Below are 22,518 nucleotides of genomic sequence, written 5' to 3' on the forward strand. Positions count from 1 at the left end.
GGGCAGGGATTACTTGCTCCCCATCCCAAACTGGGTGTCCCCTAAAGACTTTGAACAAAGCACGGGACTGCCTCATTCTTTTCCCCTAGAACTGAGCACATGTTACTGAGACCATCATTTCATGTGCAGGCTCCTCAGCTCCCACACCGTGGAACACATTTTAGCTGAGACCAGAGAAAAATCTGATTGCTTTCCTTGCATGGTGACAATGCCATCCTGGGCTCAGGCGGACTATTCAGCAGCCCTGCCCAGCCTCTCCATCACTGGTGAAGCCAGACTCTCAATTAAACTGAAAGCCGGCGGGCTCAGATCCTAAGCAATTAGGAGTGCCAGTCCTCTAATTAACCAGCTGCCCCTCTCCCTTCGCACCACAGCCTTCTGATAATGAGAGCAAGCAGCCTGGGCACGCAAGCCCAATTAGGGGGGAGGCTGCTCTGAGGACCAGCACTGCGGGTTCTATCCACACGCTCGTTAGCTTGAGGCCAGGGTTCTTGCTGGGGAAGGCTCTGTGTGGCCAGGAGCACCTGAGACATGGATCTGGACACCTTCCATGACAGAGATCTCCCCAGCGTCCCTTCTCTGCAGCCTGCCCTCCTGGGAGCCCGTGCTACAGGCCATCGCAAAAGGTGTGGAGGGGAGAGAGAAATAAATAGGGAGGCACCCCAGAAATTGGTGAACTCTAATCAGAGGGCTCCTGACACCCCTAATTAGGGCAGTGCCTTATTAGAGCTCTCTCAGCAGCCCCAGGGCTGCCTCAGTAAGCCTAAGCCCAACTGTAATTAATTACCCATAATTATTTAATACTTCCAGTCCAGAGGGCAAGCATCTGTGTGTCTTTACACTGTATCGCCCAATGCCTACACCAGTATATATCTATATGACAATAAATATTTGTTGCAAGAGTGAAGAGATGACATTGTCCTCCCCTCCTAGACACTAGAGAACCCCTGTACAAGGACCCTGTGGCTAAGTCTGGGCCTCCCTCTTGATTCTCCAGGGACTCAGCTCCTCAGGGACCACCACCTGGCAATACAGCCCAGGGTGTCCTCCCTGCCCTAAAGGCCTGCATCCTCATGGTTAGGCACTTGCCTGGCCCATTTCCAGCTAGGTTCCTCTGCTATGCTGTTCTCCCCTCCTCTCCCCTCCCTTCGCTCTGCTTTTAGCCTCTCAGAGGCCTGCCCAACCTTCAGAAGCCAACTCCTCTAGGCAGGCCTCCTAATTGTTCTCAGGCTTGGAAACCCTGGTCCTAGCCATTGTCAGCATGCCTCTAGAGAGTACTGTCTGCCCACCTTGACCATGAGGACCCGAGGGAAGTGGCCATTCTTGACCCTTCTCCTTTTGGATTCCCCTAACCAAGAATTAGCCCAGAATAGGCTGAATAAGTGACTGAGTGTTAGGTTCATCTGAGGAACTTGCACAAAAATCAGGGAGTTTGTTTTCCCTGTTTAAGACATCCAATGCTGGCGAGCTACGAAGGCTTTCAGGAAGAGGTTTTTATATAAATTACAAAAAAACATGGGACTTACTGTGGGAATTCCAATTTTCAGTTCAAGAAAATATGAATCCAAAAAGGAAAACAGGTTGCTATGGGTTGAATTGTGTCCCATCAAAATTCTCATGCTGAAGCCCTAATGCCCAATGTGGCTGTGTTTGGAGACAGGGTCTTTAGTTGGTGATTAAGGTTATGTATGGAGAAGGCAATGGCACCCCACTCCAGTACTCTTGCCTGGAAAATCCCATGGACGGAGGAGCCTGGTGGGCTGCAGTCCATGGGGTTTCTAGGAGTCGGACACGACTGAGCGACTTCACTTTGACTTTTCACTTTCATGCATTGGAGGAGGAAACGGCAACCCACTCCAGTGTTCTTGCCTGGAGAATCCCATGGACAGAGGAGCCTGGTGGGCTGCTGTCTGTGGAGTTGCACAGAGTCGGACACGACTGAAGCAGCTTAGCAGCAGCAGCAGCAAGGTTATGTAAGGTCATAAGGGTGGGGCCCTGATCCGATAAGACTGGTGTGCTTATATGAAATAGGAGAGAGACTGCAGCTTTCTCTCCACCACGTGTGGACACAGTGAGAAGGCAGACGTCTGCAAGCCAGGAGGAGAGTCCTTCCAAGAAACCAAACTGGTCAGCACATCGATCTTGGACTTCCCAGCTTCTGGACTCTGAGGAATCAGTTTCTGTCATTGAAGCCGCCCAGTCTGTGGTCTTCTGTTAGGGCAGCCTGGGCTGACTGATCCATGGGAAATCACTAAACCTCTCCCAAGATATACGAGGTCAGTTCCATTTTTAGTAACAACTGGGCAGTCTGAACAGCTAGCCTCAAGGTGAATTAATCGTAACAGTGGTACGGGACTTCCCTGGTGGTCCCAGTGCAGGGGGTCTGGGTTCGATCCCTGATGGGGGAACTAGATCGCACATACTGCAACTAAGAGTTCAAGAACTGCAAATAAAGATATTGCATGCCACAGCTAAAAAAGTTTCCACATGCCGCAACTAAGACCCAGCACAGTCAAATAAACATTTAAAAATAATAATAGTGATTATCACAACAACAGGGACCCTTTACTGAGTGTTTCCAGTAGACCTGACATTAAGGACTTCCCGTGCATTAGCTCATCTACATCTCATGCTCACCCATGCTCAGTGGTGATGTAGTTCTATCACCCCATTTATAGATGAAGAAACAAAGGTTAAGTGACTTTGCAAGGCCATTGCACTGTGGCCGAGCTGGGACCACAACTCAGGTCCATCTGCTGGGGAGCAGCACTTACTGCCAGCCCCGGAAGACCTGTGACCTCTCACTCTGCAGGGCAAGTGACATCTCACCCTGACTCACTTGCAGTCTAGGACCCTCTTTCCTTCCTAAGGCCCTTAATCACCCCCTCTAATCCCTTCCTATTTGCTTACAATACAAACTGAAGAGGCTGATTCTCTTAGCATGTGGCCCCCTTCCCTATGTTACCTTGTCCGCAACCTCAGCATCTCTCAATGACAGCCGCTGACACCTAACTCATCTCTGTTTTCACTCCACATCCCCCTGCAACACACTCACCAGACAGCAGCTGGTGAGTTTCTTAAACACACCAAACAGGGACTTTCCTGGTAGTCCCATGGTTAAGACTCCCCATTCCCAGTGGAGGGGGTTCAGGTTCGATCCCTGGTCTGGGAACTAGATCACACATGCCACAACTAGAGATTCTGCCTGCGGCAACCAAGACCTAGTGTAGCCAAATAAACAAAATAAATATTTTTTCTTAAAAAAAAAAAAAACAACAAAAACAGATGTACATCCTTGCTTAAAACGCTCCACTGGCATCCCATGAAAGTTATAATCAAATCTCAACTCTTGACTTACAAAGCTCTGTGTGACCAGCTGTGCCCAGCTCTCATTAGTTCATTGAACATGCCCAGCTGGTTTCTGCCTCAGGACTTTCATGCTTGCCAATCCCCCTGCCTGCAACACCCTTCCACCTGGGTCTTCATGGGGCCGGCTCCAGCTCGTGGTAAGGTCTGAGCTCACAGGGAGGCTTTCCCTGAGCACCCAGGCATGCTCTACAGCATCACCTGTTTTAATTGACTACAGAGTCCTCAATCTACCTGACGTTACATTTGTTTGTTTATTGTCTGTCTTCTCCCACCCCTGGCAAACAAGCTCCATGACAGCAAGGACTTTATCTTGCTCACAGCACTTCAAGTAGCACCTAAAACAGGGCCTGCACACAGCAGGCCCCTACTACTTGCATAAAGGGAAAGTGAATGACTGAATGAATGACACAGTCTTCTCATGGATGGTTAAAGATCATCCCCCAATTGCCCATCATTCAACGGTGGCCCCAGCTGCCACCCTTTCCTCTTACTGTCATCCAAGAACAAGTCCCCATAGAAACTCAGCAGACTCTTCCTCTCACCACCCAAGCCAGGACCAAGTCCTCAGCCTGCGGCAAAATAAGAACAATTTCAACTGGAAGCATCCTCTGGACCAGCCCGGCGCTCCAGGGTACCCTGGGATTGGGATGGTGACAGTACCCGTGAAAGAGCATTCCCCCACCCCCTCATCCGCTGAGGTCCTCCCCTGGGATCCCTGCTGTTGCCAAGGAAATGGCTCTACAGGGAGCAGCTGGCATTAACCCATCAGCAACCAGAGTCAGTGGCTGGCCTCCAGGGCAGAGGCCCCAGACTTTTCCAGGGGATGGAGACAAGGCTCTGACCCCCTCTTCCTGGTCCCACAAACCCAGACATTTACAGCAATTATGGGGTTGAGGGGCAGAAGAAGGAAACAAGTGGAAGTCACATATAAGAACCTGCCCAGGTGCTGGGAGCAAGACACTCCTGAGTCCCTGTGTCCATCACCTCGTTGGTATTTATCTGGTCCAGATCTGTGGAGGCTTATGGAGGAGCGGCATAGCCGTGCCCACCCCTCCCGACACTCAGGCCCCTGCCGCTCCTCCACTGTTCTTGGACCTCTCACCAGTTAATCCACATTCCTCAGCCCAGTTCACCACATGTGACAGAACAGGGGAAAAGTGGTTTAGCTGAAATTCTGGCTTTCCCATCCATTCATCTGGTACATTAACTTCTTTGCACCTTGGTTCTCTCATCCAGCTTTTGAACATCACTGAAAATGCCCTTGTCAAGATTGCCAATGGCCTCTGTGTTGCCAAGTCCATGTTTACTTCTTTGATGTTCCCATATTTTACAGTCCTTTCAACTATTAATGCCCTGCTGCACCCCCAATCTTCTTTCCCCTGTTACTTCTTCCCAGAATTTATTTCTTCCTGAAATCTTCTTATCTATTTGATCATGACTTGTTTTTGGTTCCCTCACCCATGTACTCTCAAGAGAGAAGGTTCTTTGTCTGTCTTGTTTACCAAAATAACTCCAGGCTTAAAATAATGTCTAGCACATGGAAATTACTTGAGGATGGGTTCTAGTAAAACCAGAGTGAAAAACAACAACAAAAAAAGAAAAAGACGTGGTATCTTGGGACCAGTGCTTCTAACCTAGGAGGGCAGTAAAGCAAGGTCCCATGATGACAACCGTGCAATAACGACTAAAGGCTAGAGTAGGAATAAGAGTCTAGAAGAGATTCTGGCAGGGAAGAAAAAAAAAGTAGGCTTCATGCAATAGAGAATAAAATTCAGATGCTAAGAAACCTTGAGGACTAGAAGGCACCTTATTCTTTGGTCAATAAGAAAAGAAAGGCAATTAGAAACGCCAGGAAAAACAAAAAGTTATGTTAAGGTGCTTCCCTGGTGGCTCAGTGGTAAAGAATCTGCCTGCTAACGCAGGAGACACTTTTTCTATCCCTGGTTGGGAAGATCCCACATGTTATGGAACAACCAAAGCCATGCACCACAACTACTGAGCCTGTGCTCTAGAGCCCGGGAGCCGCAACTGCTGAGCCCACGAGCCACAACTATGGAAGCTCCAGGGCCCTAGAGCCCGTGCTCCGCAACAAGAGAAGCCACCACAAAGAGAAGCCACCGCTGGAGAGCAGCCCCTGCTCAACGCAAGTAAAGGAAGCCCGCGAAAGGAAGCCCGTGTAGCAACGAAGACCCGGAACAGCTAAAAATAAATACATACAATTTTTATAAAGTTATTTCAAGAAGTCTTGGACTCGCTATGAAACAATTTTATATATGGCATAATTTAGAATGATCAGTGGAGTAGAAGAAAAGGAGAAAATCCATTTGGCCTTGCTACTCATTTGAGTTGCCAGGGATCAAGAGGAAAATTGCATTTATTTAAAACAACTAATAACATTTACTGAGTACTGACGTGCCAAACAAGGTTTTAAGAGCTTTGCATATACTATCTAATCCTCACAACTCTCTAAGGTATATATTATCATTGTCCCTATTTTATCAGTGAGGCTCGACATAGTAAATAAGCTTTCTGGAGTCACACAGCTACCAGAAGAGCTGAATTCATACATAGTCCTGTGAGACCCAGAGGTCCACTCCCCAGAGCTGGCACTAGAAGCCTAGCCATGTGACCTTCCAGCCCCAATCCTTCTTGTCATGAAGCATAGGATATCATGTATGCACACATGTATCGTTTAGTCACTAAGTCATATCTGATTCTCTGCAACCCCAAGGACTATAGCCCATCAGGCTCCCCTGTCCACGGGACTTCCCAGGCAAGAATACTGGAGTGAGTGGCCATTTCCTTCTCTAGGGGAACTTCCTAACCCAGGGATCTAACCTGCGTCTCCCACATGGGCAGGTGGGTTCTTTACTGCTGAGCCACCAGGGAGGCCCGCACACATCTATGCACAAACACATATACACTCTCCTGGGAGTCAGGACGCAGAGCCACGAAGTGCCAGGGCTGGTCCTGGCTGGGAAGCCAGAGCAGGGCCTTACCTTCCTGCAGTCTTTGCAGAACACGGAGGAGCTGCCGAGGAAGCCCAGCACCTCCCCGCAGAGCAGACACTGGGAGAGGCCGTTCCCCATCACGTTGCGCCTCATGGTCTCCAGCCGCTCCACCAGCCGCCTGCAGCACAGGACACAGGATCAGACGGTGTGGGCTTCGTCTCCAACCTGACTGCCACCTTTCCGGTAGCCCCGGGCCCCCCACACCGTACCACATCCCAGGGGCCATTCCCTCACCTTTGGCGTTTTCCCTGCCCACTCCTTCCCCTGGCTAATTCCTAATCATTCATTCACTCACCCACCGTGAACTGGGTGCCTATAGTATGCCAGACACTAGGAATATTGCAGCAAAGAAGACAGAGAGGGACACAGTCTCTGTTCTCATGGAATTTACGTTTAACAATGAGAGAAACTCTATAAACAAGCAAAGTGACGGACCTCCGTGGCAGTCCACTGGCTAAGACTTCTCACTCCCCATTCAGGGGGCCTGGGTTCGACCCCTGATCAGAAAACTAGAGCCCACGTGCTGCAACTAAAGATCCCGAGTGCCGCAGCTAAGACCTGGCTCAGCCAAATAAATAAGAAAATATAAACAATAAGCACAGTGACTTCAGAGAGGGGGAGGGGTTATGGAATAAAATAAGCGGGGGTGGGACGGGGCAGGACATGTTGGATGGTGGTTAGTGAAGGCCTCTCTGAGGACATCTGAACTGAGAGGGGAAGGATGACAAGGACCAAATGTGTGAAGAGCTGGTGGAGGGGCAACAAGTACAAGAGCAAGGCCCCGGAGCACTGGAGCAGCAAGGAGCCTGGGGGTTGGGGGCCACTATACTGCCTGGGACTAAGGAGGCAGGAGGGGGCCGGGAGGGGCCAGATTACACAGCCCCTCGGCCCACTGTGACCCCTGTTTTGTGACAACCTGTCACACAACATTGTCATGCCCACAATACACGGCCACTTCTTTTCCATTGGCCGCTGTGTCTCCAGTATCCAGTGGATTCTCAGCAAAAATTATTATTATTTTTTTGGCTGCTCCATGCAGGATCTTCGTTCCCCAACCAGGGATCGAACCTGGCCCCCTGCAGTGGAAGCTCAGAATCTTAACCAGGGGCCACCAGGGAATTCCCTCAGCAAAAATTCCTAAATACATGGAGGATAGTGTGTGGGTACACTGTCTCCTGTGACTCTCACAATCTCCCCGCAAGGAGGACGCTGTCCCCCTCCCCCCATTTTAAAGATGAGAAGACTGAGGCTCCGAGGTGTGATGTCACTTGCCAGGATGGCACAGCTCCTCAGAGGTACAGCTGAGGCTACACCCAGGCCCCCCATCTCATGGCAACTCCACTGTCTCCCCTGGGTGATCAGGCCCTGCCTGGGGGCCAAGGGAGGGCAGCCTGGGCACTGAGGCTGGTTCTGGCCCCAGAAGTCAGCAGACACTCCTGACTTCCACAGTGGTCACCGTCCCTCCTCCAGGGACCTCCAGGGTCCTGGGAATAAACTCAGCTTCAACCCTGGCCTGACTGCTTGTTCTCAGGGGACCCCCCCATCAGTGCAACCACACAGGACACCCTTCCTCTTTCTGAGACGATTTCCTGCCTCCTGGGTCATTCTTGCCTCAGCCAAACCCAGTGCTTACAACACAGCCAGACAACGTGAGCAGCAGGGGGAAGACAGCCCAGATGGATGGGGGTCAGGGGGTGGGGTGCAAACACGTCTCACAGCTTCGGGGAGCCCACAGGGAACACCCCCCACCGACCCCCCGCACGCCTTCCTGGGGGAGCCTGAAGGATGTGGCGCTGGCCTGTCAGTCATCAGCACCCGCACCTCTGAGGCATTCCAAGCCTTGCAGGACCCTCGGGCTAGGTCTGAGAGGCGGTGGGGCCCCAGCCAGGAGTAGAGGGGGAAAAGAGCACTAGACATCTGCTACAAACCCTCTCTGGAATGAAACAGTAGTAATACATCTGTATTAAGCGAGGCGCACACGATAAGCTAGACAGCAGCGGTCTTTGTGCTGGCGCTTTCACTTTCTAGAACTCTGCATTTCTACAATGTCTGATTTTTCAAAATGATCATATATTTCATAGAAGAAGATAAACAGAGAAAGAACAAGGAGACCAGAATCAAATCAATTCCCATCAGTGCCCTGCATTTATGTCTTCCTGCCTATGCGGCCTGTGTTTTTCAGACTGTCTAGGAAATATGAATTGCTTTTGCAATTAAACAAATAAAAAGACACAACAAAAACTGAAGACTGTGTAGGAGTCGGCTCCAGATGCCGGAGGCCAAGAGAGCTTAGATAAGCTGGAGAGCGGCTCCTAATGGTCTCTGATGGGAGAACCCACGGTTCAGCCTCTGCTAAATCCTTGCCCTGGCTGAACCACAGTGACCCTCCTGTGCGCAGAGCTGAACAGACCCTAGTGCGTCTTGCTGCACTCACTCATCTTCCCCATAGCCTGGGGCCCAGGCTGCTATCCCCATCTTACAGAGGGGTATACTGGGGCTCAAACAGGCTGGGTTACGAATCTACTCCAGTCCCAGGGTGTTCAGGCTGAGCTGACTCTCTCCCAGTAACAAGCCGGCACAAGGACCCAGGGTGCCAGACTCCCAGCCTGCTGATCTGGCACTGACTGCCCTGCCTCCCTCTCCAGGCCCCACTTCTGCCCGCTCTCGGGAGCAGCCCTTACCCGACCCTCTGCTGCTCCAGGATGTCAAGGCGCTCGGCCCTCTGGATGACCTGCAGGATGGCCTCCACCTCGGCCGGGCTGAGGCTCTGGCTCTTCCTCTGCTTCTCTGTCTGGTAGGTGTGCACAGACCAGCCGGTGTGCAGCCTGGAGAGAGCACAGCACACGAGTCCAGCCCCAGTGCAAGCCGGCACCCCTACCACACCCACCAAGGCCCCCTGAGCACAGTCTGTGTGTCGGGCGCATGCCAGTCTCCAAACACTGTCTCAGCCACCCACCAGCTCCTGGGCCCCACGAAGACAGCAGCACGCCCTTAGCATCTGGCGGGGGGCAGGGTATGGAATGTACAAAAGGCCACAGCACAAGAGGTTTCGAGGGAAGACGATCAAAAGAAGACTGAGCACCTGGATCTGAGTCTTGGAAGAAAGCAAGATGGACAGGAAAGATCATCGATTGGGTTACAAACACTCATGGCTTCCCTGGTGGCTCGGTGGTAAAGAATCTGCCTGTGAATGCAGGAGACGTGGGTTCCACCCTGGCTCTAGGAAGACCCCACACGCCGTGGAGCAACTAAGCCCGTGCGCCACAACTACTGAGCCTGTGCTCTAGAGCCCCGGAGCCACAGTTCCTGAAGCCCGCATGCTTGAGAGCCTGTCCTCTGCAACAAGAAAAGCCACTGCAACGAAAAAGCTTGTACACGACAACTAGAGAGTGGCCCCTCCTCGCCAAAACTAGAGAAAAGCCCACACAGCAACCAAGACCACACACAGCCAAAAAGAAAAATAGATAAATAAAATTACATATAGATTAAAAAAAAAAAAAGATGCTGAGGATAAAAGGAGATTCATGGAGCATTTTGAAAACTAGAGAGATTCAGGGCAAGAGGGTCACAGCAGCACAGGGGGGGCGACGATGAGGCCCAGGGCTCTGCAGACCGTCTCCCCACCGGACCCCTGGCATCCTGCAAGGCAGGCCTCCCCACCTCTCAGAGGAGGGAAGAGGCAGGGCGCAGTTAGGTGCCTTTGCAAAGGCAAGTCCGAGGTCAGAAGGCTTCCTGGCCTGGGGAGCTCACATCTGGTAGCTGCCGAGGGCCATGCCAGGCTGCCCCAGGGGACCGACCCCTCCCCATAAACAAAGGAGGCTGACTCAGGGCTGCCAGACGTACACGGAGCTGCAAACCCCGAGGAAGGACCTTTGGCGGCGCCCAGTGCCTAGCAGCACGTCCCCCGACTGTGGGGCCTCGCACAGGGCACAGCACCAACAGCTGCTCCTGCCTCCCTTGTGTTCCAGGCTGTGCACTGTCTCCAGGCCTTTGCTCAAGCTGTACCCTCCTCCTGGGGTGCCTGCCCTCTCCCTAAGCCTCATTTCCACTGGCTCACTCCCTTTCTTTTATAGGACATCTTTTAGACATGGACTTTATAGGAGGCTTTTCCTTGATCCCTCCAAAATGGGTTAAGGAGAGCCCGTGCTCAGAGTTCCCTAAGGCCTGGGCATAGCTCCACCATGAGGCTTAAACATTATTACGAGGCAAGGTAAGTCCTTCTGTTTCCCCCTTAGAATGGGAGTCCTGAGGGCTGCACCCTGCCCCATCTGGCCCCTGCCCACCTCTCCATCTTCCTTGCATGCCATTCAGCCCCTCACTCTGCATTCAAGCCACCCTGACCTCCTGCCAGGTCTCTGCAGGCCATGTCCCTTCTACCCCAGGACCTTTGCACTTGCTGCTCCTGCTGCCTAGATGCGCTTCCCCATATTTTCAGCTAGTATTTACCCCTCCTCCAAGATTCAACATAAGCATCACACTCTCAGGGAGACCTCCCCCAAACCCTAGATTATTAGCACCCCACTTTGCCTGACTGCCTGTTTCTACCGGCAAAGCAGCTGCACACGAGTAACCGTGTGTATCACGCTCCCTGCTCCCCATCAGTGCCTGAAGACAAGGGACCGTATTGGTCTTGTTCACTGCAGTCCAATAGTCCTGGCACATAGCAGGGGTTTAGAAAATGTGTGCTGGCAGCTGGAAGATGGGAGAACAGATTCTAAGCTGGAGCCAAAGAAGATAACTTCCCCCAGCCTCCCAGAGGCACAGTACCTGGCCACGGGGGTTTGTAACACTATCCTTTAAGGAGCCCAGCATCACAAGAAGCCTGGCATTACAAGGCAGCACACCCTGGAGAGAGATAAAAGCATCCGCTCTTCTAAAAGGTGCTATGATAGCTTCTGGCTGCTGCTAAGCGCAAGACAAGGTCAAGGAGAACTGAAGGGGAGGCTGGCAGGATCACCAGGGGTCATGCCAGCCCCTCCTACAAGAGCGCCGCTCTTCCCCAGCTCCTCACATCCAGCCGTGGAGGACACGTCATCTCACCAGGTGTCAGAGGAGAGAGGGAGAGAGGATGGTTTCATCCCTGGTCTCTCCACCGCAGGGGCCACGTGGGGGCTAAAAGAGCTGAGCCACCCTGGTAAGAGGGACAAATTAACTGTGGTGCAAAGAGTCCTGCAAATCACACAGGACTCCACTCGTCTTGGGCATTCTGGATTAATTTTTCTATCCTTTGATGTTTCAGCTCTGTCCCCTGCAGGCTCACAATATCTAATTGCAAATGTCTTGAACTTGGTCCCAGCTGGGGAAATGCAGGCTCCTGTATTCGGCATGGATTTAACAGATGGAGCGGCACTCTCGGGTTTATCTGATCCCTGGGACCCCCGGCTCCCCTGGAGGGACAGGAGGAGACTGGAAGGCTGAAGAGGCATCTGGGGGCCCCTGGTCTCCAGCCATGGGGCAGTGGGGACAGTGGGTGGAGACGGGCTGATTTAAGTGCAGCCAAGGGGGTCACCAGGTTGAGAGGTAACAGGAAAACGGGGCAAACCACAGGCAGAGAAATCCTGACCTGGGCGCGGCTGAGAGCTGGGACGCTTCGAGGGTGGCTGTGTGCTTCAGTCCAGAGGGCAGCTCTTTGTAAATTTGACAAGCCTTTCTTTGGTGTGTCCTGTCTGCTGGGGCCAGGCGCTCAACTATGAAGTGGGCATCCAGAGATCAAAGGCTCCCTGCTGCCTGGGACTCAGGGTCTGAAGCTCAGTGACAGGGGATTTCTATTCTTCACAGAGAAGGCAAAGGAAATGGTCTGGCTCCCTGAAGTCTACTGTGGTCCAAAGAACACAGGCATGAGAGTCAGATGGACCCAGGGGAGCCCCTCCACTCACAAGCTGGGCGATGCCAGTGAGGACCTCAGTCTCATGTCCTCATCTGAGAAATGGGAATCCATTCCATTTGACGGAATGAGTGAATGGCTGTTAGGTGCCCAGCTCAAGGCCAGGAGTGTGGTGTGCATTAGACAGGCATTTTTTGCTTGTTGTTTAGCTGCTCAGTCGTGTCTGACTCTTTGCAATCCCTGGACTGTAGCCTGCCAGGCTCCTCTGTCCATAGGATTTCCCAGGCAAGAGTACTGGAGTGGGTTGCCATTTCCTTCTGCAGGGGATCTTCCTAACCCAGGGACTGAACCTGTGTATCCTGCTCTGCAGGCAGATTCTTTACTGTTGCGCTAAGACAGGCACTTGCCTTCAAATTGCTCCTTGTGAAGCCCTGGCATTGAATTTTGTCAAAGAAAGGAGGGGAGTTGGGAAGAGGAGGGAAGGGAGGGCCCGGCCAAGCCTGAGAAGTACTTACTTGGCTCGCAGGGCAAGCTGCCGGTCATTGGGGCAAACCCACTGATCACAGCCACTGCCGAAGATGGTGTCGGCCATGGTTTGGAGCGGCCAGCCAGGGCGGGGAGTCACATCTGAGATAAGAAAGAGGGAAAAAGAAAGAGCACGTCATTGACTGGGGTGCGCGTGGCAGGCGGGGTCCCTCAGACACCAAACACCAGTACTGCCAACCTATCTCCCTCCACTGCCGCCCCTATGCCATCTCCAGTGATGTTTGGACCCTCACCAGCAGAATCACCCCTCCGGCTAAGTGCTATTCCCTCAAGCTTCCTCTTTCAGAGACTCCTGATTCTGGGAGGGGTAGCTAGGTGGCTCATGCAGCTAAGTGACAAGGTTGGACTTGACTGACAGGACATCAAAGGGACAGAATCAGAAAGGAAAGAAGAGGCACACGTCCGAAGTTTCCAACCTGGCAGGCAAACCCTGAGGGCATTTGCACCCTCCAGGTACCAACCCCACTTTACTGCCCTGGGACCACAATGAGCATGGCCCCCTCAGAAACCCTGAAGGAAGGGGGCCCTGCTCCAAAACTTGCTGGTGGTTTCACTTGCGCAGCTGAGCCGAGCTGGCTTTCTCCTTACCACCAAGGATATGTGTTGTGGGGGGACTTCCCTGGTGGTTCAGTGGCTGAAACTCTGGCTCCCAATGCAGGGGGCCCAGGTTCAATCCCTGGTCCTACTAAAGATTTCACATGCCAAAAGGAAGACTGAAGATCCCACGTGCCCCACCTAAGACCCGGCTTAGCCAAATAAATAATTTTTCAAAAAAGGGTATGCATTGAGGAGATAGTAAAGAGGGAAAGAGAGAGAGAAAGCTGAGTTTGAGGGAATCCTAATTCCAGAGCAAAGATGAAGGGCAGTACTGAGTTATCCACACTCCCCTGGTCTCGTTCCCTCCAGACCAGTGGTTCTCAAACACAGGACTCCTTTACACTCTTGAAAATTAGTCCGGCAGTTCTTTAAGTGTCACATACAGTTATTACCATATGACCCAGAAAGGGCTTTGAGGTATAAACCCAAGAGGGCTGAAAACATATGTCCATACACAAACTTTTACACAAATATTCACAGCAGCCCTGTTCATAATTGCCAAAAAGTAGAAACAATTCAAATGTCCATCAATTGATGAATGGATAAAATGTGGCATATCTGTATAATGGAATGTTGTTTGGCCATAAAAGGGACTGGAGAACAACACGGATGAGCCTTGAAAACATGCTCAGTGAAAGAAGCCAGTTACAAAAGACCACATGTTGTATGGTTCTACTTATATGAAATGTCCAAAACAGGCCAATCCATAGAAACAGAAGGTAGATTAGTGGTTGCCAGGGGCTGGGGTGGCGGGGAGGGAGGAATGGGAGTGACTGCCAATGGGCTCAGGGTCCTTTTCCGGATGATGGAAATGTTCTGGAATTAGCAGTGATGGTTGTCTGGGCTCCCCAGGTGGCTCTAGGGGTTAAGAACTTGCCTGCCAAAGCAGGAGACATGAACAGATGCAGGTTCCATCCCTGGGTTGGGAAGATCCCCTGGAGGAGGGTATGGGAACCCACTCCAGTATACTTGCCTGGAGAATCCCATGCACAGAGGAGCCTGGTGAGCTACAGTCCATGGGCTCACAAAGAGTCAGATATGACTGAAGTGACTTAGCACGCATGCAGGATGCTTGCACAGATTTGTGAATTCACTAAAACCACTATCTTGTACACTTTAAATGTCTGAAATTTATGGTATGTGAACTACATCTCAAAAAATTCTTGGGAACTCCAAATGATATGGGCTATATCTATTGCTATTTACCAGGTTAGAAATGAACACTGAGAAAATTTAAATTGTTAAGTCATCAAAAAATAATAAACCCATGAGATGCTCACATATTTCAAAGCTGTATTTTCAAAACAAAAGCAATTAGTGAGAATAACGGGATTGTTTTGCATTTTAACAAATCTATGTAATGTTTGGCTTAACAACGGACAGTTTCATGTCTGACATTTCAATCAACGTTTTGTGGTATGTAGTTTTGTTAAAGTACATGAAGGACATCCAGACTCTAGCGGATACGTCCTATAGTTGGAACAGGGTGGAGTGTTTTAATAGCCTTCCTAGATAATTGTGGACGTTCTTCTTTCATTCTGCACCCAAACTCAACAGATGACAGTTATCTTTAAAGATTAGTTTCAATGTGGTATTTGAAATCAGGTCAATGAACTTTTCATCTGTATATTTGAGAGAATTTGACCAAGTATATTGTGATGATGATGAAGAAGAAAATATTTTTGACCTTGTGGACCCCCTGAAAGGCACTGGGAACCCCCCAGAAATCACTGGACTGTGGTTTGAGAGCAATGTCAACTGCTCTCAATTGGTCATTGGTTCTAGACCAATGTCACCCATTTCTGTGATGACCAGCAGGGGGCGGCATGCAGACTGCTGCTAACTGACCCCCACAGAGACCAAGCCCACGACCTTGACCACAGCGGTCTCTCTATCCCAGGTGATCCAGGCACCCACTCCCCATTGCCAGCCACCTTGAGAGAGACCCCGAAGAGCTATTCGGGGAGCTCCCTGGGGAGACCCCAGGCTGGATCCAGTGCTGGGAGGGCTGTCGGTACCACCTCCCACTTAAAGTCTTGACCTTCTCCCAAATGAGGCTCACATCCAGTCCAGGAAAACACAGCCGGGGTCAAAAACGACATGCTCATTAAACAACTTTAAACCAGCCCCACTTCTAGCTACGGCTTGTTTTGTTGTTGTTGTTTTAAAGTTCTGTTATCTTGTGAATAGCGCAGTCACACTGCTGCATGGGTGTGAAACGCCTTACTCTGTTCCAAGTAAACATTAGAAAACATACTGTAACTCAGTAGCCCTGTTTCCTTATTATTATTTTTTAAAAATATTCTGGGAGCGTCAAGAAATGGAAGTAATGAGGTCTCCCTGATGGGGACAGGCTGATCCCATGGCTAACTGGCAGTCCATCTCCTCACAGATTCTGCCTACAATGCAGGCTACCCAGATTGATCCCTGGGTCAGGAAGATCCCCTGGAGAAGGGAATGGCTACCCACTCCAGTATTCATGCCTGGAGAATCCCATGGACAGGGGAGCCTGGCGGGCTGCAGTTCAGACCGGACTGAACGACTACATTATTACTATCACCTCACAGGCATTGCCATTCTTGCCCAGGCCTGCAGGGGGCACCACACATCCCAGGCCACTGCTTTCAGGACTAGACAGCCGGGCTCTGATGCTTCCTGCCCACTGCTGCAGCTAGGTACAGAGAGTATGGAGGTGGCCCCTCTGCATTGCCGGGCACCCCCACGAAAGCAGGGACGCACCAGTGGTGATCCCAGAGGGAGGAACAAGTCAGAGAACCTCTGGTGGGACTTATTCCATCTTCTGCAGATGCTTCTGAATCAAAAGGGAGTGGAGCTCAGGAGCGGGGAGGAGGCGGGAAGAAAGAAGGGATCCTGTGTTCTCATGCTTGAAATGCCACCATCTTTATGGCGGGACAGGTGAGGACTTCCAGAAGACAGCAGCTCCTCACAGCCCCAAACACATCACCTCCAAATAAGCCTCTAGGGAATAAACCTCTTTTGTCCCCTTTGGGTCATTTCCTAGGGCGCTAGAGTTTGAGGATCACTGGCAAGAGAACCCCCAAACTAACATCTCTCTGTCCAAAGAAAAGCTATGACCAACCTAGACAGCATATTAAAAAGCAGAGACATTACTTTGCTGACAAAGGTCCGTCTAGTCAAAGCTATGGTTTTTCCAGTAGTCACATACGGATGTGAGAGCTGGACCATAAAGAAGGCTAAGTGCTGAAGAATTGATGCTTTTGAACTGTGGTGTTGGAGAAGACTCTTGAGAGTCCCTTGGACTGCAAGGAGTTCAAACCAGTCAATCCTAAAGGAAATCAGTCCTGAATATTCATTGGAAGGACTGATGCTCAAGCGAAAACTCCAATACTTTGCCACCTGATGAGAAGAGCTGACTCTTTAGAAAAGACCCTGATGCTGGGAAAGATTGAAGGCAGGAGGGTAAGGGGACAACAGAGGGCGAGACAGTTGGATGGCATCACCGACTCAATGGACGTGAGTTTGAGCAAGCTCTGAGAGACGGTGAAGGACAGGGAAGCCTGCCGCGCTGCAGTCAATGGGGGTGCAAAGAGTTGGACACGACTGAGCGACTGAACAACAACTGACCCATCTGACATCTAATTCCTTTCCTTTGCTTTGTTTTTTTTTTAACTTGAGCCAAAATAACTCTGCAACCACCCACAGCCTACTGTTTTATTCTTTCTCAATCTAATCATTACTTTTTCTGTTTGGCAAAAGAGAAAAGAACCAGGCAGAGAGACTGAGGATAGGTCACACCCATGTGGGTCTGCTAACCCTTAATTAATATACCTTCTCTGCCTCAAGTCACCTTGTGCAGTAAGTATAAAGGGAAGGGTTTGGTGGCAGTGAGGATAACCCAACTCGGAGAGAAAAGACCTGAGAAAGTCTGACTTTTATGCAAACTTACTGCAAGACCAGGAACAATCAGTTATTTCTCCCCAGGTCTCAGTTTCCCCACCTTTTCCCCAGGGGGAGCGGAGACCGACAGGCTGGAGGGACCACTCTGGGTAGTCCAGTGCATTCTCACCTGCCAAGGGGCAGGGAGGGGACTGGAGAAGGGTCCTGAGGTGGGAGATTGGTCACTGCTTCAATCTGGTGGGGAGATCTGGGCCCTCACCCCAGCCTGGTTCTTAGGGCAGGAAGGAGGAGGCGTTCTGGGTCCCCCATCCTTCCTGCTCCTGGAGCTTTGAGGAAGATGAGCCCACTGAGCCAAACACTACAGAGAGGTCCAGGGAGATGTGGGATGTCTCTCCCAGAGCCTGGGGCCGTGGGCACCGGCTGGTGGTAAGTTCGTGGCTGAGCATGTCCACAGCAATGGCTCCTAGTGAGAGCTGAGGCCCTGTCTGGGGACTGCGGGGCCTGCCCTGGGCTGTGGCTGGCACCTTGGGAGGCACAGCTGTCCCTGGCCCACATGGAACAATCTCAGCATAGGTGGTGGGAGAGGAAGGCAGTGTGTGGAAACACAGCTTAGGAAACTGCCAACAGAGTCAGCTTAGGTTCTCCGAATCTAAGCATCCTGAGCCTGCTGCCAGCTCCCTGCCCACCAGCTGGCCCATGTCCCCCAGCTTCCTGCATCCCCTTGACCCGGCGGCTCTTCTGCCAAGCTGTGTGCTCGCCATCATCCAATACGCTCCTGGGCTCACTGCCCCTCCAGCAGGGGCCCCAAGGAGGAGGAGGAGGAGGGTGGGAGTGCATGCCTTGCAATGAAGACCCAGCATAGCCAAAAATAAATTAATTTTTAAAAGCTGCAAGCTCCCGTGGTCTCTCCTGGGCACCGTAGAACATGCAGCCTAAACACACTCTTCACCCACCCCCCGATGAAGACCTACCGTCTTCATGTAAGACCGTCCCATGTCTTCCTAGACAGTTGTGCATGGATTTTTAAATAAAATTGGATTCTTACTACCTATGCTGTTTGCTTTCTTATCACACTGTGCTTTCTCACATTATTAAAAGTCCTCAGAAACATGATTCTTAATGGTAACTTAGTATTCTGGATTTATTTTTCCCATTTTCCTATTGGGGGAAGCACATGGATTGTTCCCAGTTTTGTCCTATGGTGTTCAGCCCTAAATGGATATCCTGGGACATAAATCTTTGTGCCCATTTCTGATTATTTTCTTAGGATAAATTCCCCAAGGGGAACAGATGTGTACATTTTTTTTTTAAACGTATCACCAAAGCGCATCACCAGAGTCATTCACACAAAAAAATTCTGCTGCAAGCAGTCGTGCCCCGATGGTCTTATGCGGATTTTGTATTTTCAAGCTCAGAACTCAGAGATGGAAGAATCTGCAAATCTCCAATAAACTGCTTTTAATAATGTGTACAGGGACTTCCCTGGGGCTCCAGTGGTTGAGATTTCAACTTCCGATTTGGGGGCACATGGGTTCAATCCCTGGTTGAGGAGATGGGATCCTGCAGGTCTCATGGCCAAAGGACCAAAAATCATGGAGCAAAAGCAATATTGTAGCAAGTTCAATACAGACTTTGAAAATGGTCCACATCAAAAAAAAAAATTGAAAAAAGAATAATGTGTATAGTACAATCACTAAAAACAAAAACCTCTTCTCTGCAAACATTCAGGGTCACTTATAAAGCGGCTTCTCCCTCTTAATGGACTTTGTAGGCTTAGAATCTGGTGAAGCAGCACCAGCCTGCGAGCCCTGTGATCCAGTCACAATTTGCTAGCTGGGTTCTTTCTACAAAGAGCCAGGGTCTCCGCCTCCACACAAGCACACAGCAAGGATGAAATGAAAACGCATGCCTCTAACTACAGAGAACAGCCCACATCATTACTAACCCAGGAAAACGCTGCTCTTTGACCCAGCCTTCCAAATCTTACAACCTCTTTAACACAGCGCTGAAAACCTTAGCCTGCAGCTGTCTCTGAGATGCACTGGATTCTGAAAAAGACACTGGAGGGCAAAACCACCTGCCCCTCGGGAAGCATCACACACGCCCACCAGGGCTCCACCCCACCCAGCAGCCACAGAAACAGAAGAAACTTCAGAACAGCTCCTCATCACCCACAGCTTCTCCTGGCGGGGTGCTCTCTCCCGCCTTCAGACCCTGGCGTTTCTGCTTCCTTGGTTTATTTCAGAGAAACTTTCGCTAATACAACTGAGCCCTGTCTGACACCCCAGGCTGGGAAGTAAATGGATAAGCTTTCAAGGAGCTGTAGGGTCCGATCTCATGGGAGGAACAGACATGATATGGGGAAAAGAACGGGAAAGAGATAGGACTGGTGAGACAGCTGGAAAGGAGCCACAGGGTCTAGGCGGGGGCACCATGTGTAAAGGCAAACACGAGTCACCAGCGACGGCAGGATGCCGGGTCCAAACAGCCACTGAGAGAGAACACAAGTGCAGATGCAGGGGACTTCTGGGGGCAGCCGAACCACGAGAAAGGAGACGTGAGGCCCATCCAAGAGCAGCAGACAACCTGTAGACTCGGAAGCAATAAAGAAATGTTGTAGGAATTTCCCTGATGTTCCAGTGGCTAAGACACTGTGCTCCCGAGGCAGGTGGCCCGAGTTCGATCTCTGGTCAGGGAAGCCTAGATCCTGCATGCCACAGTTAAGGATTTCGAATGCCATAATGAAGATCGAAGCTCCTGAGTGCTGCAACTAAGACCTTGCGCAGCCAAATAAATAAACATTTTTTTTAAAGTAGTAAACTATTCTCTTAGGGGATGGATGTTATGTAGCATTACCATGGCAATAGATAACTGACACAAATGGCATTTGGTAAACAAAATCCCAGCCCAGACCTCAATATCCTGAGGAGCCCAACCTCCCAGAGCTGTTTGGAGTTGGACTTGCAAACTGTGAGCAGCAGAAAGGTCAAAGGGCCAGATGAGAGAGGCAAGACAAGGGGCATTAAGAAGCAAATAAAACCCATTCTGCCCCCTCCCATGTCCCAGAGGGTGGGCTGGGGGAGGGCCCGGAGCCTTCTCAGGTAGCCTGTGCAGGGCTGGAAGAGGGGGAGGGGGTCACCCCAGGGCCAAATCTGAGCTGGTGCCTGGACAGCTGCCAGGGGAAGGATTGGGAGTCCGCATTCAGCCTCCTGTGGAGATCCTTCAGTCATGCCTGCCCTGGGTGCGGGAGGGGAGGGTGGCTGCCTATTCACGGCTGCTGCTGAGTCTGCCATGTAGACAACTAGCTGGGCCTGGATCGGGGGAGGAGATGAGGGCTTGAGGAGGGGAAAGAAAAAGCAGGGATGAATATAAAAGAATACTTGCCACCCAGCCGCTGCTTCCTGAGGCCTCAAAGACACTGCCTAAGAGCCTGCAGTTCTACACCCAGGTATTAATATTCCAGGGAACCCTTAGCAACAGGCCCTGACATCTGCTCTGTTACTATGATACGGGAAACATGATAATAGAAGCAAGATAAGGTGAGCCGAGACATCAACATTTCCTCCACCTGTCACACCGCACTTGAAGGATGAAAGACGCAGACAGGGAGCCTCAAAGGCCTGTCTGAAACCCGAGGGAAGCTCTCTGCGGGCTGATTATGCATGAGGCAAGGCTGGAGAGGACACAGGAGATGAGAGAGAGCCCTGGGGAAGCTACTGCCTGACAAAGGTCCCCAGGACTCACCCTGTCATCGGGCACCCCGCCAGCTCTGCTTCCTTGGGTGACTTCGCTCCCACCCCACCTCTTCATTGATTCTCCCCTTGTCTTTACCCAGACTCTGGCAGGAGCTTCCCAGTTGGCCTTTGGACCTCCAGGGGCTCACTACGCCCTCTTCACTTGCAGTCAGAGAGGTCATCCTTGAAGCATAGGTCAGACCATGCAAGTCCCTTGCTCTTAAAACCTTCAGTGGCTCCCCTTTGCCCAAGATAAAAACCCAAGCTTCGCCAAGGCCACCCACAAACTGGCCCAAATGACCCTTCCAGTATCACCTGCCACCTCATCTCTCCCACGAGGCCCACATTCTTGTGGCTGGGAACTGGCTGCTCAGCTTTGTTTCTGGAACTTGTCCCATGACCCACCTTCCCTATGTACACTGGCAGCCTGCAAAAGCCCCACACCAGTCCTCTGGGAATTCAGAATCGACCCCATTTGCCTCCCCTCAGCATTTCAGTCCACTCTGTGTCCTGGATGGGGTTGGGGGGGTCCTTTACTTCTGGTGGGGTCTTTAGATTCCTGCAGCCTTTCCTGTCTGTGCTCTGGGCCCTGCAAGGAGTAGTCCAGCCTAGATGCCCCAGGTACATCCCCACATCCGCCATGAGCCACAAGACTGAGCATGCTGTTGGCCTCAGACAGACAAGCAGCACTGCTTCTGTCTTCACTGCCCTCATTCATTCATTCAACAAACAAGCTCTGAGTGCGACCCTGCGCCAGGCACGTGACACATTTCAGCTGACTGCAGGGTGAGCAGGGGGCAGCTCCCGGTACCCGCCCCCCCAGAAGGCCCCACTTATTGCTGCAGGGGTCTTCTTCCCAGGGAAGTAAATCCTCACCCAAAATGTCCTCTCCAGTGGACCCAAATCCCTGCCCGTCTCTTTGTCTCCTCGATTTCTCATTCCCAGGCTAAGACGATACTTGCAGCCTCCAACCAAAATGAGATGCAAAACGCCCTGCTCCTTGCTCCTCTCCCTTCAGGCGCCAGCCCTCCAATTTTAACAGCCACAAGCTCTGCCTCCCTGTCCCCAGAGGCATAGCTCACTTCTGTTGTTTCTAAGATGCCTGAAACAGAGCAGGTGGAGGTCCTAGCTGAAGACGATCACAGGGCTGATGGCAGGAGACTCCAGGGCAACCAGACTCCTGGGGCAGGACTCATCCTCAAATACACAGGAAGGAGGGAAGCCTCACAGGGCCCAAAGCAGTGCTCTGGTCCTCAGGGGACCAGGCGGAATTACTTCTGAGGGCTGCCATAACCAAGTACCACGAGTTGGGAGCCTTACAACAGTCCTAGAGCCTGGAAGTCCAAAACCAAGATGTCAGCAAGGCCAAGCTCCCCCTGAAGGACCCAGAGGAGAATCTGTCTACGAAGCATCTGCTATAGCTCCTGCTGTTTTCTGGCGATGTTGGGTGCTCCTTGGTTTGTCGCTACATCACTCCAACCTCTCTCTTCATCTTCACGTGGCATTCTTCCCTCTGTGTCTCCATGTGGCCGTCTCCCTGTGTTTCTTTTCATGCTGA

At 51.3% G+C, this 22,518-nt stretch overlaps 1 protein-coding gene across 9 annotated transcripts in view; it reads right to left on the bottom strand.

The window, feature by feature from the left end:
* Positions 1-22,518, bottom strand: part of RPH3AL (rabphilin 3A like (without C2 domains)) — a 137,552-nt gene that overhangs the window by 75,414 nt on the left and 39,620 nt on the right. For 6 of the 9 annotated variants that reach the window (XM_025280904.3, XM_025280905.3, XM_025280907.3 and 3 more), the window contains exons 2-4: positions 12,720-12,831; positions 9,062-9,205; positions 6,369-6,498 (exon numbers count right to left, since the gene is read on the bottom strand). In XM_025280904.3, the coding sequence (XP_025136689.3) occupies positions 6,369-6,498; positions 9,062-9,205; positions 12,720-12,796 (351 nt within the window). In that variant the 5' untranslated portion in view covers positions 12,797-12,831. Of the gene's footprint in view, positions 1-6,368; positions 6,499-9,061; positions 9,206-12,719; positions 12,832-19,684; positions 19,813-22,518 lie in introns of all 9 variants that reach the window. The other 3 variants (XM_044940596.2, XM_025280909.3, XM_044940595.2) reach the window with 2 other exon arrangements.

The sequence above is a fragment of the Bubalus bubalis genome, chromosome 3 (assembly GCF_019923935.1).
Source record: "Bubalus bubalis isolate 160015118507 breed Murrah chromosome 3, NDDB_SH_1, whole genome shotgun sequence".
Taxonomy (NCBI): Eukaryota; Metazoa; Chordata; class Mammalia; order Artiodactyla; family Bovidae; genus Bubalus; species Bubalus bubalis.